The 15842-nt window shown below is 49.5% G+C and overlaps 1 protein-coding gene across 1 annotated transcript in view; it reads left to right on the top strand.

Annotated features, from left to right (window-relative positions):
* Ankdd1a (ankyrin repeat and death domain containing 1A) overlaps nucleotides 1–12955 on the top strand; it is a 31969-nt gene extending 19014 nt beyond the window's left edge. The window contains exons 9-15 of the mRNA XM_069995175.1: nucleotides 1549–1647; nucleotides 2537–2635; nucleotides 3601–3699; nucleotides 4256–4351; nucleotides 6698–6902; nucleotides 8284–8415; nucleotides 9513–12955. Of these exons, the coding sequence (XP_069851276.1) occupies nucleotides 1549–1647; nucleotides 2537–2635; nucleotides 3601–3699; nucleotides 4256–4351; nucleotides 6698–6902; nucleotides 8284–8415; nucleotides 9513–9565 (783 nt within the window). The 3' untranslated portion in view covers nucleotides 9566–12955. The remainder of the gene's footprint in view (nucleotides 1–1548; nucleotides 1648–2536; nucleotides 2636–3600; nucleotides 3700–4255; nucleotides 4352–6697; nucleotides 6903–8283; nucleotides 8416–9512) is intronic.
* The last annotated feature ends 2887 nt before the right edge of the window (nucleotides 12956–15842 follow it).

Genomic DNA, 15842 nt, shown 5'->3' with positions numbered 1-15842 from the left:
TCCTGAATGTTTCATGGTGTGAATGCAGAGAAAGCACACCCAGGTTCTGGTCTTGGTTCCTTTTCCTTCCCCCCAAGCTCTGTGAGCTTGGGCACCTCGCTCACCCTCTCTGAGCCCTGTTTCCCATCTAGCATCTATGGTTAAGCTGGGCACCAGCGGCTCACACCTGTAATCCTAACACATCAGGAGGATTGAGGTTGGAGGTCAGCCAGGGCAGAAAAGTCTACAAGAATCCCATCGCCAAAATAACAAGCAAAAAGCAGGTGCTGGAGGTGTGGCCCAAGTGGTAGAGCGCCAGCTGAGCAAAGCAAGCTGAGCATGCGCAAAGCACTGGGGTCAAAACCCTGCAATTTGCATATCTCAGGGTCTCCTCAGCCTGGCACACTAGAACAGTTGGGTACTGAAGTGGGGCCTGCATGCTGTGTTTCCCGTCATGGGTCTAAGCTCTCCCAGCTGACTGCAGGAGCCCAGGGAGTCTCCTACAGACTCACTCAGACATGAGGGCATCAACTGCATCCGGCCAGCAGGTGTCGCTGTGGCCTTTGCCCGTGGCACTGGCCAGTCTGGTTTGTCCTCATGTATGAAGTCATCTTCTCAACGTCAATTATCTGTGTGTCTTGGCTGGCATGTTTTGGTCTGTGTACCAGAGCTTATGACATGAGTGACAGGCAGGTTGAGACCACAATAGTCTCCTCTTTTTTTTTTTTTTGAAATCATGGGTTTTTTGTTTTGTTTTGCCTCAAGGTCTGGGCACTGTCTCTGAGCCGTTTTTTGCTCAAGGCTAGTGCTTTACCACTTGAACCACAGTGCCACTTCTGCTTGTCTGGTAGTTAATTGGAGATAAGAGTCTCATGGACTGGGCTGGGAATGTGGCTTAGTGGTAGAGTGCTTGCCTAGCATGCATGAAGCCCTGGGTTCAATTCCTCAGTGTCACATAAAAAGAGAAAGCCAGAAATGGCCCTGTGACTCAAGTGGTAGAGTGTTAGCCTTGAGCAAAAGAAGCTCAGGGACAGTGCCCAGGCCCTGAGCCCAAGCCCCAGGACTGGCAACAACAACAACAACAATAACAACAACTCAGCCGGGCACTGGTGGTTCACACCTGTAATCCTAGCTACTCAGGAGGCTGAGATCTGAGGATCACGGTTCAAAGCCAGCCTGGGCAGGAAAGTCCTTGAGACTCTTATCTCCAATTGACCACCAGAAAACCACAAGTGGTACAGTGGCTCAAGAGTTACAGCGCTTGCCTTGTGCTGAAGAACTGAGGGACAGCGCCCAGGCCCAGAGTTCAAGCCCCACAATCGACAAAACAAAAACAAAAACCCTCTCATGGACTTTCCTGCCCAGGCTGGCTTTGAACTTCAATCTTCAAGTCTCAGCCTCCTGAGTGGCTAGGATTACAAATGTGAACCAGCGGTGCCGGGCCACCATAGTCTCCTTGTAACAAGTCAGCGGGTCTGGGCAAGTCACTGAATTCCCAGATGGAATACGCCTGCCACAGTGTCCCCATTAGGAGATGACCTGATGGCACTGACAGCTGTTTCCTTCTAGAAAAAGCGGAGCTGCCTTCACTATGCGGCCCTCAGTGGCTCTGAGGATGTGTCTCATGCCCTCGTTAGGGCAGGAGGCTGCGTTAATGTGGCTGATCATGTAAGTTTGGGGGCCTGGGTTGAGGGGTCCCCATTGTGAAACACAGAGGAGAGAAATGGCACTTTGGATTGGGGTGGGGCCCCGACCTGAGGAGCTAGCTGCATGGAAGACTCAGTCATGTGGATAAACCAGGTGCTCTACCACTTGAACCACAGCTCCAGTTTGGGCTTTTTGTTGGTTTTTTTTTGGAGATAAGCATTTCTTGGATGTTTGCTTGGGCTGTTTTATTTATTTTTGTTTTGGTTGGTTGTGGGGCTTGAACTCTGGGCCTGGGCGCTGTCCCTGCACTCTTTAGCTCAAGGCGAGCGCTCTACCACTTGAGCCATAGCACCACTTCCAATTTTCTGGTGGCTTATTGGAGATAAGAGTCTCAAAGACTTTCTTGCCCAGGCTGGCTTTGAACCATGATCCTCAGATCTCAGCCTCCTGAGTAGCTAGGATTACAGGCGTGAGCCACCAAAGCCTGGCTTTGGGCTAGTTTTGAACCTCTATCCTCAGATCTAAGCCTCTGAGGAGCTAGGATTCCAAGAGTGAGTCACAAGCACCCAGCTTCTGCAACCTTCACAATAGGCGTAGTTCGCTCACATGACTTTTGCTGGCTCAGGACTATTCCACAGTATGCGAGTCATCTGCGGGAGTGCTTTGGCGCTAGCTCTACTTTGTCATTTGTCAAGGGCCCGAGGGGACTCCTGGGGCTGGTGCTCCCAGCCTTGAAAGAGGCCTGGCAAGTTAAGTGTGGAATGGGTTTTCTGGCTCAGGCTGGCTTTATCTGGTTGCCAATCATAGGCACCTGCCTAGTCTTCCTGATCGCAGCCCCTGGCCCCCAGCTCCAATGAGGCACAGGGAAGACCCGGAGAGACCCCGCGCTGACTTGGTTCTCCCTCTGCAGCGGGGCGCCTCACCCCTGCACCTCGCCACCAGCCGCAACTTCCCTGCCGTGGTGCAACTGCTCATTGCCGCCCACAGTGATCTGGATGCCGTGGACAGCGTAAGTGGGGACAGGGGCCATCACGGGCGCCTGACGGGCCTCCAGCCCCGGTTCAGCTCTTAAAACTTGTTTGAGCCGGCTGCCAGTGGTGTCTGACTCTTGTCATCCTTGCTACTCAGGAGGCTGAGCTCTGAGGATCGTGGTTCAAAGCCAGCCCAGGCAGGAAAGTCCCTGAGACTCTTTCTTATCTCTCCAGGTAACCAGCAAAAAGCCAGAAGTGGAGCTGTGGCCCAAGTGGTAGTGAACTAGCCTTGAGCAAAAAATGTTCAGACAGGCTCTGAGTTCAAGCCCCAGGCCAGGTACAAAAAAAAAAAAAAAAAAAGAAAAAGAGAAAGAAAAACCTCATTTCGGGGTTGGGAAGGTGGCTCAGTGGTAGAGCACTTGCCTTGCATGCCTGAGGCCCTGGGTTCGATTCCTCAGCACCACATAAGCAAAAAGAAAAAAGCTGGAAGTGGCGCTGTGGCTCAAGTGGTAGAGTGCTAGCCTTGAGCTGAAGAGCTGAGGGACAGCGCCCAGGCCCAGAGTTCAGGTCCCACAACCGGACCCCAAAAAAAAGATTAAAAAAAAACAACCTCATCTGAATGCTTATTAAAGGTGATTTTTTTTGGTTGTTTCTACATTTTGGCCATGGTAGGCATAATACTGCAGTAAGCAGCTCCTACCTTTAACCTTTTCCTTTCTTTGACTTTATTTTTTGTTGTTGTTGGTCATGGGGCTTGAACTCTGGGTCTGGGCGCTGCCCCTGAGCTCTTCAGCTCAAGGCAGGCGCTCTACCACTTGAGCCACAGCACCACTTCCCACTTTCTGGTGGTTAAGTGGAGATAAAAGTCTCACGGGGACTTTCCTGCCTAGGCTGGCTTTGAACTACGATCCTCAGATCTCAGCCTCCTGAGTAGCTAGGATGACAGGCGTGAGCCACTGGCTTCTGGCAAGTCTGTGAGCTGCTCACCTGTCCTCTCCATCAGCGGCAGCAGACGCCCCTCCACCTGGCCGCAGAGCACGCCTTCCACGATGTAGCAGAGTTGCTCCTGGTCGCTGGGGTTGACCTCAATCTGAAAGATAAGGTACCTCCCCCTCAGCCACCTCCCGGGGCTCCCTCCTCTCCAGAGACCCTGCCACAAACGCAAGAACCCCCACATTGCCGGGCACTGTTCACACTTGTAATCCTAGCCAGTCAGGAGGCTGAGATCCGAGGGTCACAGTTCAAAGCCAGCCTGAGCAAAAAAGTCTGTGAGACTCTTATCTCCAATGGACTACCAGAAAACTGAAAGTGGAGCTGCGCCCAGGCCTGAGTTCAAGTCCTAGGACTGGCACGCATACACACACACACACACACACACACACACACACACACACACACACACACACACACACACACACACACACACACACACACACACACACACACACACACACACACACACACACACACACACACACACACGGAAGTAATGATTCCTGGCTACTGTTTTATTCTACCCGTGACCCCCCGCACCCGAGTCCTACAGCCAGAAAACCCTTCTGCTCCCCACGCTTTCTTTGGGCAAGAGGGTTTGTGGTCAGTCCAGAAGCTTCCCTGAAGCCCCCTGGGGAAACTTCCCGTCTGGCTCTTCCTTGCAGCAAGGAAAAACCGCCCTGGCAGTGGCCGCCCGCAGCAACCACGTGGGCTTGGTGGACATGATCATAAAAGCCGACCGTTTCTACAGATGGGAGAAGGTAGGGAGGCCCGATCGCCACCGGTCCCTGCAATGCTTCAGCCCCGGGGCGGAGCTAGCTTTGCGTCCCAGGCCTTCTCCCAGTGGTGAGAACCCCACCCCGTGTACCACCAAGCTTGTATCTGAGGATCGAGAGATGGGCGAGTTCCACCAGTACTGCACGAGGCCAGCTCAGGTTCATGGTGGCATGGACCTGCCATGGTCACTGCTCCGACTTCTGACTGAGGGTGTGGCAAAGTAGGGACAAGTTGATTCCATTCCACCTCCAGCTCCCAGTGACAGCTGCCTTGGAGCACTGTGTTTGAGCAACTTTCAGAACTCCGAAAGCGTGTGGCTATTGATTAGTGATGTCTGCTCTGGACTTAGGGGGGAGAAAGAGGTAGAATGGAAGGGATGTTTTTTGTTTTGGTATGCTTGAGCGTGTTTCTGTTTTCTTTCTCTTTTTTTTTTTTTTTTTTTTTTGAGACAAGGTGTCTCTATGTAGCTCTCTGACTTCAAACTTGTGATCCTCCTACCACTCCCTCCTGAGTGCTAGGATGATAGGCATATAATCCATCATGCCTGACCTAAGGTGTTTTTATACACCGAATTTATTGCACTACAATAATAATTTCCCGGGCTGGGAAGGTGGCTCAGTGGTAGAGTGCTTGCCTTGCATGCATGAGGCCCTGGGTTCGATTCCTCAGCACCACATAAGCAGAAAAAAAAAGCTGGAAGTGGCACTGTGGCTCAAGTGGTAGAGCGCTAGCCTTGAACTGAAGAGCTGAGGGACAGCGCCCAGGCCCAGAGTTCAGGCCCCACGACCGGACCACCCCCCAAAAATAATAATAATTTCCCAAAAATTATCATTAGACTTGGAATGTGGCTTAGTGGTAGATGCTTGGCTAGCATGCATGAAGCCCTGAGTTTGATTACTTAGTGCCACATAAACAGAAAAAATCGTAAGTAACACTGTGGCTCAAGTGGTAGAGTGCTAGCCTTAAGCAAAATGAAGCTTAGGGTCAGTGCCCAGGCCCTGAATTCAAGCCCTTGGACTGGAGCAGGGTGGTGGGAGGGCCGGGGGGGTGGGGGGGTAAGGGAGGGAAGAATCTTAGCTTGGCTTTGAACCTTGATCCTCAGATCTCAGCCTCCTGAGTAGCTAGGATTACAGGTGTGAGCCACCAGTGCCTGGCTCAAAAGTTAATATTTTCTTTTTTTTGCTGATAGAGAGGTTTGACTAGGGCCTTGTGTTCTTGCTTGGCTTGCTTGCTCATGGCTGTTACTCTACCACCTGAGCCATACTTCCATCCCAGATTTTGACTGGCATCTAGAGATAGAATCTTATAGACTTTCCTGCCTAGGCTGGCCTCAAACTGTAGTCCTCTAGATTTTAGCCTCCTGAGTAGTAGGATTACAGGCATGAGCCACTGTTGCCCCCTTACTTTTGACTTTGTAACAATTAGAGTCTCATATTCATTCCTGAAGAGGAGCTTGGGCTTGTGTGGGTATCATTTATGCCTGTGTGATCCGTCATGTTCGCACTTGCTTTGCCTACAAAGAACTTTACAATCCCCCACTTCTCTACTTGCTGGGATTCAGCAAGCCTGGTACTTAACCTACCTGGTATTGGCCACAATTTCTCAGTGGTCCTACCAAGCCCCATGCTAGAAGAACACAGAGGCTGGCCATGTAGCTCAGCTGTCAGATACCTGCCTAGCACGCAGGAGGTCCAGGGTTTGATCCTAAGCACAGCCAAAACAAAGACATAAAAACAGCTCCTCAACCATGAGAAATCTGGGGGGGCTTCCTGGAGGAGGCAGCACAGGATGATCTTTTCACTATACCCGTGGGATTAAGGGTCAGGCAGGTGAGTAACAGAGCCTGTGGGACAACAGTGCCAGCAGTTTGGGTTCTAGAAGCTGAGGCAAGGCTCAGAGTCAGAAGCCAATCTGGCCAGGTGCTGGTGACTCCTGCCTGTAATCCTAGCTTCTCAGGAGGCTGAGATAGGAGAATCGCAGTTCAGAGGCAGCCCAGGCAGGAAAGCCCAGAGATTCTTATCTCCAGGGAGCTACCAGAAAACCGGAAGTGGCAGTTGTGGCTCAAGGAGGGGTAGGGCGCTCACCTTGAGCAAAAGAAGCTCAAAGATGGCACCTAGATCTTGAGTTCAAGCCTCAGCCCAAACCAAACAGAAACAGTCTGCTGTACATTAAGTGGCAGGCTGACTCAGTTTCTCAGGCTGCCCAGCTCAGGTGGGTAATGGGGCTATGGCTCTATATCACCCCTGTCCAAGGGTGGGGGAGGGGAAAGGGGGACGCACTGGCAGGGAGCCCCCCACAGACAGCTGTGTATGGTGGGATCTGCTCCCCAGGATCACCTCTCCTGCAGGGACCCCAGCCAGCCCCCCAGGAAGAGCGTGACCTTCAAGCAGGACCACCGGCCCGAAACGCAGCCGCTCCGCACTCTGCTTTGGAAACTCGCCTCCAATTGCCTGCGGCCCCACGAGTGGAAGAGGCTGGCGGATTCCTGGCGCTTCACCGAGGCCCACGTCTCCGCCATTGAGCAGCAGTGGACAGGTACCGCCTCGCCCCTACCCCACCCAGGGCAACCCGCAGCCCAGACCTACCCATCTACCACCCCTGCATTGAAAGCCATCCCTAGTGGAAAGAAAAGGCCCCGAGTCATCACTGTTATTTGATATCTATTTGGAAATTTCAACCTTTGTACTAAGGCATGAAATAAGGTAAAAAGCCACAGTGCTGGTAACTCACACCTGTCATCCTAGTTACTCAGGAGGCTGAGATCTGAGGATCATGGTTCCAAGCCAGCCCAGGCAGGAAAGTCCCTAACACTCTTATTTCCAGTAAACCACCAGAAAACTGGAAATGGTGCTGTGGTTCAAGTGGTAGAGCGCTAGCCTTGAACAAAAAGCCTTAGGGCCAGCACTTAGGCTCCAAGTTCAAGCCCCATGACCAACACCAAAAAAAATAAAAAAAGGTGGGAGTAAGCTGGGGGTCAGTGGTTCACGCCTGTAATCCCAGCTACTCAGGAGGCTGAGATCTGAGGATCGTAGTTCAAAGCTATCCTGGGCAGGAAAGTCCATGAGACTCTTATCTCCAATAAACCACCAGAAAACCAGAAGTGGCACTGTGGCTCAAGTGGTAGAGCGCTAGCCTAGAGATGAAGAGCTGAGGGACAGCGCCCAGGCCCAGAGTTCAAGCCCCATGACAGACAAGTAAGACAAAAAAAACAAAGGGAGGGGGGGTACATTAACCCCTACCATGCAGAGTTATATTCCAAACATGGCTGTCTATTCAGCTAGGAAGCTTGAGACCTTCCCGCTGCCTGGCCACACCCAGCCCTGTCAGAGAGTCCAGCAGGCCCCAGGGGACAGTAAGTTTCCAGTTTGCCTTCCAGGTTATTTCCCAAGAGCAGCTGGGGCTGTGGACCGGGGTGCAGGGGGGTGAGCAAGGCCATGAACAGGCAGCGCCCCCCCCCAGTGTGTGTGCATCTGCTACCCCAGGATAGATGCCAACTCCCCCCCCCCGCAGAGAACATAGGGATGCCCAGAAAAATGCCCGGGGCTGAGGAAACAGGAAGGTTCCCAGGTTCATCTGACCCCCAAGATCCCAACCCCACTTCCCAGTCCTTGGGATTGAACTCAGGGCCTGGGCGCTCTACCAATTGAGCCACAGCTCTACTTCTGGCTTTTTAGTGGTTCATTGGGCTGGCTTTGAACCACAATCCCCTGATCTCAGCCTCCTGAGTAGCTAGGATTACAGGCGTGAGCCTGTGGCACGGCCCATGCTCACTTCTGTCAGAGAACTGCTCCTCCCTTTTTGCCCTGGCCATCCCTGAGCAGGGTCCGGAGAGGCCTTTGGCCTGCTGCAGCAGGGGGTGCCCAGCGGGACCAAGGGTGGCATGGACATGGGCTCTTGACTGGCTAATCGCCTGCAGGACCCCGGAGCTACCAGGAGCACGGCCACCGCATGCTGCTGATCTGGCTGCACGGCGTGGCCACGGCTGGAGAGGATCCCAGCAAAGCCCTGTTTGAGGGCCTGGCGGCTATTGGCAAGAGGGACCTGGCCGGTAAGCGCTCCCCCTGCTGGGCACCTGTGGGAATGACAGGGCCCCGCCACATGGTGTACAGGGCTGCCAGGAGCCAATGCTGTGATCTTTCTCTGGACCTTCCAGCTGCCTGGTCTTTGCTCTGCTGCCAGGCAGAACCTGGACAAACCACAGGGCCTCTTGGCTGACCCTGTTTCCCAGGTGATCCCTTTGACCTTCACACCACCAAAGCCATGAAGACCATCATTTTATTTTTCTAATTTGAAACAGTAAATATGGCATATTTCCTAGTATGAGTTGTACCAGCCAGATATGATAAACTTCCAGGTCATCATAAGCTAGGTCAGTCCCAAAAAGCTTGGTGTGAGCCTGACTCAACTAATCCTGGGAACCTTCAGTAGAGCAGGATAAAGGCTGATTACCGATCCCATGTTAAAAGCAAAGTTGGAGCACTGGTGGCTCATGCCTGTAATCCTAGCTACTCCGGAGGCTGAGATCTGGAAGGTTAAGGTTCAAAGCCAGTCCAGGCAGGAAAGTCTACAAGACTCTCATCTTCAATTAACCAGCAAAAAGCTGGAAGTGGAGGTGTGGTTCAAGTGGTAGAACACCAGTCTAGATCGAAAAAGCTAAGGGACTAAGCCCAGTTCCTGAGTTCAAGTCTCACTACTGGTGTGCGTGCTTGCATGTGTGCGGGCACACACACACACACACACACACACACACACACACGCTCTGTTCTTATAGTTGTTTTCCCATTTAGCATAGGGTCTGGCAGGAAATTCACAGCTAAACACACACACACACACACACACACACACACACACACGCACACACACACGCTCTGTTCTTATAGTTGTTTTCCCATCTAGCATAGGGTCTGGCAGGAAATTCACAGCTACACACACACACACACACACACACACACACACACTGGCAGGAAATTCACAGCTACACACACACACACACACACACTCTCTCACACACACACACACACACACACACACACACACACGCTCTGTTCTTATAGTTGTTTTCCCATCTAGCATAGGGTCTGGCAGGAAATTCACAGCTAAAGTAGTCCTGGCTGGCAGGGGCTGTAGGGTTCATGTGTTTTGCAGAGAGCATCAGGAAGAAAGGAGATGCCCAGCCCAGGAGCTGCACGGCCATGTGATCCCATGAGACCTTAGCGAGGTGTCACCTGATCAGAAGATGACCACCAGTCAAGGGTGTCACCTGACGGGAAGATGACCATCAACTAAGGGCTTTAGAAACAAGTCACTGTTACCAGATCTTCCATGCTTTGGAAATGCCGAGCCACGTCAAGACTGGCAGGCAGATACCTGTAACCTTTTTTATAAGGATAGGGTCAGGGGGCTCTTTATAGATCATTACATCATCTGTATATCCAATGTCTTGGGGTCTCGGGCTGCTAAGCCCTGGGGTGCAAAGGACCTCTTTACAGACACAAAACGTAGGCCCAGAAGAAAAGCAGTTTGCTCAGCTTATGCCACTAATGAAGTGTTGGGGTTAGATGTTCAAAGCCAGTATTCCCACCCTGATCAGAAGGAAGGCTCCATCCATCATTTTGTGTGTCTGTGTGTGGGGGAGGTGGGGTTCTGGGGCTTGAACTCAGAGCCTAGATGCTATCCCTGAGCTTGATTTTGCTCAAGGTTGGCGCTTTACCACTTGAGCCACAGTTCTACTTTTGGTTTCATTTTTTTTGTTTTGCTTGTTAATTGGAGATCAAAGTCTCATGGACTTTCCTACTTGGGCTGGTTTTGAATTATGATCCTCAGATCTCAGCCTCCTGAGTAGCTAGGATGACAGGTGTGAGCCACCAGTTCCTGGCTTATGATTATGATTATGATTATTTCTAAGAGTCTTGAGTTCAGTCCTCAACACTAGCAATATCACACACATTCATGCATGCGTGTTGCACACCCCCCCTAAATTGTCCTAACATCAACTGTGCAGTTTGGTTAGTAATTTATTAATATTGGTTCATCAGTTGTAATGAATATGTAAGATGCTACTAGGGGACACTAGTGGAGAAGGAACTATGAAATTCTCATGCCTTCTGTGCATCTTTTGTTTGGCAGTGGTGGGGCCTGAACTCTGGGCCTGGGCACTATCCCTCAGCTCTTCAGCTCAAGGCTAGAGCTCTACCACTTGAGCCACAGCACCACTTACGGCTTTTTTCTGCTTATGTGGTGCTGAGGAATCGAACCCAGGGCCTCAGGCATGTGAAGCAAGCACTCTACACTGAGCCACCTTCCCAGCCCCTCTGTGAATCTTTTTAAAGAACAAAAATCTATAAAAACAAAACACCTCAAATAAGAAAATGAATAAAAGGTGGGATGGCAGGTATGGTAGTGCACACCTGTAGTCCCATCTACTCAGGAAGCTGAGCCCAGGTGCTACAGTTTGAATTTCCATTCCAGTATCTTCCAAGGCGTATTTGTGGAAGGCTTGGCCCCAGTTGAGGGCATTTTTGGGAGGCGGTGGGGGCTCAGGAGGCGGGCCCAGGAAGTTGGGCCTTGGGAGCGTGGCCCTGAACACCATTCAAGGACGCAGGGGCTCTTCCTCTCCCTGTTTGTCTCCTGGCCACACGCTTTAAGCTGCGCAAGCCTTCAGTGCTGCGGACCGTGGACTGAACGGCTGAAATGGGTAAGCCAAAAGAAATCTCCACTTCCTCCTCTGTTTCTTCTTTTCTATTTTCTTTTTTGTTGGTTGTGGGGCTTGAACTCTGGGCCTAGGCGCTGTCCCAGAGCTCTTCAGCTCAAGGCGAGCGTCTACCACTCGAGCCACAGCACTTCTGGTTTTCTGGTGGTTTACTGGAGATTAGAGTATCACGGACTTTCCTGCCCGGGCTGGCTTTGAATCGCAATCCTCAGACAGATCTCAGCCTCCTGAGTAGCTGGGATTACAGGTGTGAGCCACTGGTGCCTGGCTTTTTTTATTATTTTTTTTAAGTCCTATTACCATATGTTTTACAAAGGAGGAGCTACTATTGTGACATTTCTGCACATGCGTAGAATGTATCCTGATCAAACTACCACTCTCCCTTTCCTGCTCCTCCACACAGTTGCAATAGTTGTGTTTGCTTTTTTTCGGGGGGGTCCAGTCGTGGGGCCTGAACTCTGGGCCTGGGCGCTGTCCCTCAGCTCAAGGCTAGCGCTCTACCACTTAAGCCACAGCGCCACTTCCGGCTTTTTGCTTATGTGGTGCTGAGGAATCGAACCCAGGGTCTTATGCATGTAAGGCAAGTGCTCTACCACTGAGCCACCTTCCCAGCCCATGGTTGTGTTTTCATACATGTAAATAAGCCTCGTGAATCTTCTTCACCCTCCTCCTCAACAGCAAGCCCCATGGAGGGCTGTTTGACTTTCCTGTCCTTTGTTTTCTTTTTAAGTGTGTATTAATGACAGCAAGGGGGTCTCACCGTAGTTGCAGACATTTTGTTTCACTCAGAGTGCCCCTCAGCTGCTTTCTCTGCCCCAACACCCTAGGATTAGTGCGCAGATTCTCACACAGCCGCAATGCATTGAGAAATTATCCCCCTCTTCATTTTGCCCTTTCTCCTTCCCCCTCAGTTCTATGTATATGTGTATAAAGGTGCATATATAGGTATATATGTGCATATCTAATTATCTCTTTTAGATCTAACATCCACCTATGAGTGAAAACATTTGACTTCATTTTTTTATTAATCATGGAGCTTGAAATCTGGGCCTGGGCACTGTCCCTCAGCTCTTCAGCTCAAGGCTAGTGCTCTACCACTTGAGCTACAGCACCACTTCCAGTTTTCTGTGTGGTTTATTAGAGATCAGAGTTTCACCAAGTTTCCTGCCCAGGCTGGTTTTGAACTGTGATCCTCAGATCTCAGCCTCCTGAGTAGCTAGGATTATAGGCGTGAGCTACTGACACCTAGCTAACATTTGACTTTTTAAAGTTTTTTTTTAGCTTGTATTATTTGGCTTTTTGAGCTTGGTTTACTTACTCAACATGACCTTCTGTAGTTTCATCTATTTTCCTGCAAATGATGTGATTTGTTTCCTTCGTGGCTGTATAATATTCCATGGTATATATGCACGGTATCTAGCCTTTCATCTGTTGGTTGAGCCGATTCCACTGTTTTTCCTTACATAAGTGACTAGCTTACACATTTTGTCATAGTGATGGAAAGCTGACATACCAGATATTTAAGGCCAGTCTGGGCAACACAGCAAGACCCAATCACAGACAGAAAAACAAGGGCTGAAGCTGTGGTTCAAATGGTAGAGTGCTTGTCTAGCAAGTGTGAAGTCCTGAGTTCAAAACCTCAATACCAAGCTCCCCACTTCCTGTCCCAAACAACCATCAGGATTGGTAGAAAACAGTGGCTGCGACATGGGGGTCACTCGAGTCCAGGAGTTCGAGGCCAGCTTAGGTGACAGCAAGACCCCATCTCAAACCAACCCGTCTTCTACTTGGGAAAGGGGTTTTCTAACATGGTGAGCTTAGATTCATGTATCTGCATCAGTTTTATAAAAGGAATTTTGTATTTTTTCAGTGATAAAACAAGCTGTTAAATAAAATTGAAATGTTCAAATATTGCAGGTTCAGTACTCGTTTTTTATATCCAGGGAATCTAGGACAAAATATCCAGGCAGGTCCATTGCCAGACTGGCCCTGTGCAGTAAACAGGTATGGAGCTAGCAACTTCTGTTTGAACTTAGAGCCTTATGCTTACCCTAACCGTTTTTTGCTTTAGGTAGGTCTCACTTTTTCTATTTTTTTTTTTAAAAGATTTTTCTAGCTGAGCTGTAGTGACTCATGCCTGTAATCCTAGCTATTCAGGATCTGAGGATCCAGGTTCAAAGCCAGCCCTGGCAGAAAAGTCCATGAAACGCTATATCTCCAATTAAGGCTGGGAATGTGGCTTAGTAGTAGAGTGCTTGCCTAGCATGCAGGAAGCTATGGGTTCGATTCCTCAGTACCACATAAACAGAAAAGGCTAGAAGTGTTCAAATGGTAGAGTGCTAGCCTTGGACAGAAAAGCAGCTCAAGGACAGTGCCCAGGCCCTGAGTTCAAGCCCCAGGACTAGCTAAAAACAAAAAATTCAATTAGGCAGCAAATGCTAGACTGGAAGTATGGCTCAATTGGTAGAATGCCAGCCTTGAATGAAAAAACTGATCAAGATCTTGAGGCTCCGAGTTCAAGCCTCAGTACTGGCACATACACCCAAAAAAGATGATCAATAGTTACATAGTAGTTGTACAAGGGAGGGGGCTTCATTTAGACATTTCTATGCATGCATACAATGTATGCCAATCATCCTAATGGGTTCAACCTCGTGGGTTCATTTCCACCAACAGTGCATGGGGTGAGATAAAATCTTACTGCAGTGTGTGTGTGCACATGCACGTGTGCGCACAAACGTATGCACCGGTCCTGGGACTTGAACTCAAAGCCTGGGTGCTGTCCCTGAGCTTTTGTACTCAAGACAAACACTCTACCACTTGAGCCACAGCTCCACTTTCGGCTTTTTGCTGGTTAATTGGAGATTGGAGTTTCATAGGCCGTACAGCCTCAAATCTTAGTAATTAGGTAATATTACAGGTGTGAGCCACCAGCACCTGTTTTCATGTCAGTTTTTGTGCCATTAGTCTTCATGCTGTTTTTGTTACTCTCACTCTGTTGTGTGATTTGAAGTCTGGTATTGTGATTCTTGCCATGTTGCTCTTTTTGTAAACTGTTTTTGCCATTCAGGGTCTTTTATGCTTCCATATGAATTTCTGGATTGATTTTCTGTTTGTTTTGTTTTGTCAGTTGTGGGGCTTGAACTCTGGGCTTGGGTACTGTCCTTGCATTCTTCAGTTCAAAGTGAGTGCTTTACTGCTTGAGCCACAGCGCCACTTCTGGTTTTCTGGTGGTTTATTGGAGATAAGAGTCTCATGGACTTTCCTGCCCAGGCTGGCTTTGAACCATGATGCTCAGATCTCAGCCTCTTGAGTAGCTAGGATTACAGGTGTGAGCCACCGGCTCCCAGCTGATTTTCTGTTTCTATAAAGAATGGCGTTGGGATTTTGATGAGGACTACACTGAATCAGTAGGTGGTTCTGGGTACAATGGTCATTTGTACAATAATCGCCCAGTGCGTGAGCATAGAAGACCTTTCCATCTTCTAGTGCCATCTAAAATTTCATTTTTCCAAGTCTCATATCTTCTGGAGATCTTCCATCTCTCCTTGGCTAAGTTTATACCTAAGTCATTGATTTTATTTTCAAAGTTATTATGAATGGAATTGAGGTCCTGACTTCAATCTGTTTTTTCAGTGCTGGTATACAGAAAAGCTTACGTGCGTGTGTGCACACGTGCATGCACACACATACAACCCCAGCACTGGAACTTACAAACTCAAGGTTTAGTATTCTTACTTAGCTTTTTCACTCGAGGCTGGTACTCTACCACTTAAGCCATACCTCCACTTCCAGCTTTTTGCTGGATAATTGGAGATAAGAGACTCATGGACTTTCCTGCCTCAGCTGGTGTTGAACTGTGTTATTCACATTTCAGCCTCCTGAGTCATTAGGATTACAGATGCTATGAATTGTTGAGTTTTTTTTTTTTTTTTTTTTTTTTTTTGGTCAGTTGTGGGGCCTGAACTCTGGGCCTGGGCGCTGTCCCTCAGCTCTTCAGCTCAAGGCTAGCGCTCTACCACTTGAGCCCCAGCGCTACTTTGAGTATTTATTTTTTTTTTATATTCTGCTGTAATGCCTAAACTATTCCTTAGATCTCAGAGCTTTTTAGTGGACTCTCTCTCTCTTTTTATTTTTTTTTGTCGGTCATGGGGCTTGAACTCTGGGTTTGGGCGCTGTCCCTGCGCTCTTCAGCTCATCTACCGCTTAAGCCACAGCACCACTTCTGTTTTTCTGGTGGTTTACTGAAAATAAGAGTCTCAGGGACTTTCCTGTGCTGGCTGGGTTTGAACTGTGATCCTCAGATCTCAGTCCCGGCTTTATTTATTTTGGATTGGCATTGCGACTTGAACTTTGGCCTGGGCACTTCTCTTAGCTTTTTTTTTTGCCAGTCCTGGGGCTTGAACTGGGGTCCTAGGCTCTGTCTCTGAGCTTCTTTTGCTCAAGGCTAGTACTCTACCACTTGAGCCACAGTGCTACTTCTGGCTTTTTCTGTTTATGTGGTACTGAGGAATCGAACCCAAGGCTTCCTGCATGCTAGGCAAGCACTCTACCACTAACCCACATTCCTAGAAGTCTAGGTTTTTTGCACAAGGATGGCATTTTGCCAGTTGAGCCACAGCTCCCCTTCTGTTTTTTTTTTTTTTTTTTTTTTTGGTCGGTTACGGGGCTTGAACTCTGGGCCTGGGTGCTGGTCCTGAGCTCTTTAGCTCAAGGTAAGCGTTGTACCACTTGAGCCACAGTGCCACTTCCGTTTCTCTTGAACC

Source organism: Dipodomys merriami, unplaced genomic scaffold (genome assembly GCF_024711535.1).
Source record: "Dipodomys merriami isolate MVZ:Mamm:240054 unplaced genomic scaffold, mDipMer1.0.p SCAF_48, whole genome shotgun sequence".
Lineage (NCBI taxonomy): Eukaryota > Metazoa > Chordata > Mammalia > Rodentia > Heteromyidae > Dipodomys > Dipodomys merriami.
The sequence above is the reverse complement of the archived record's forward strand: the minus strand, read 5'-3'. Positions and strand labels throughout refer to the sequence as shown.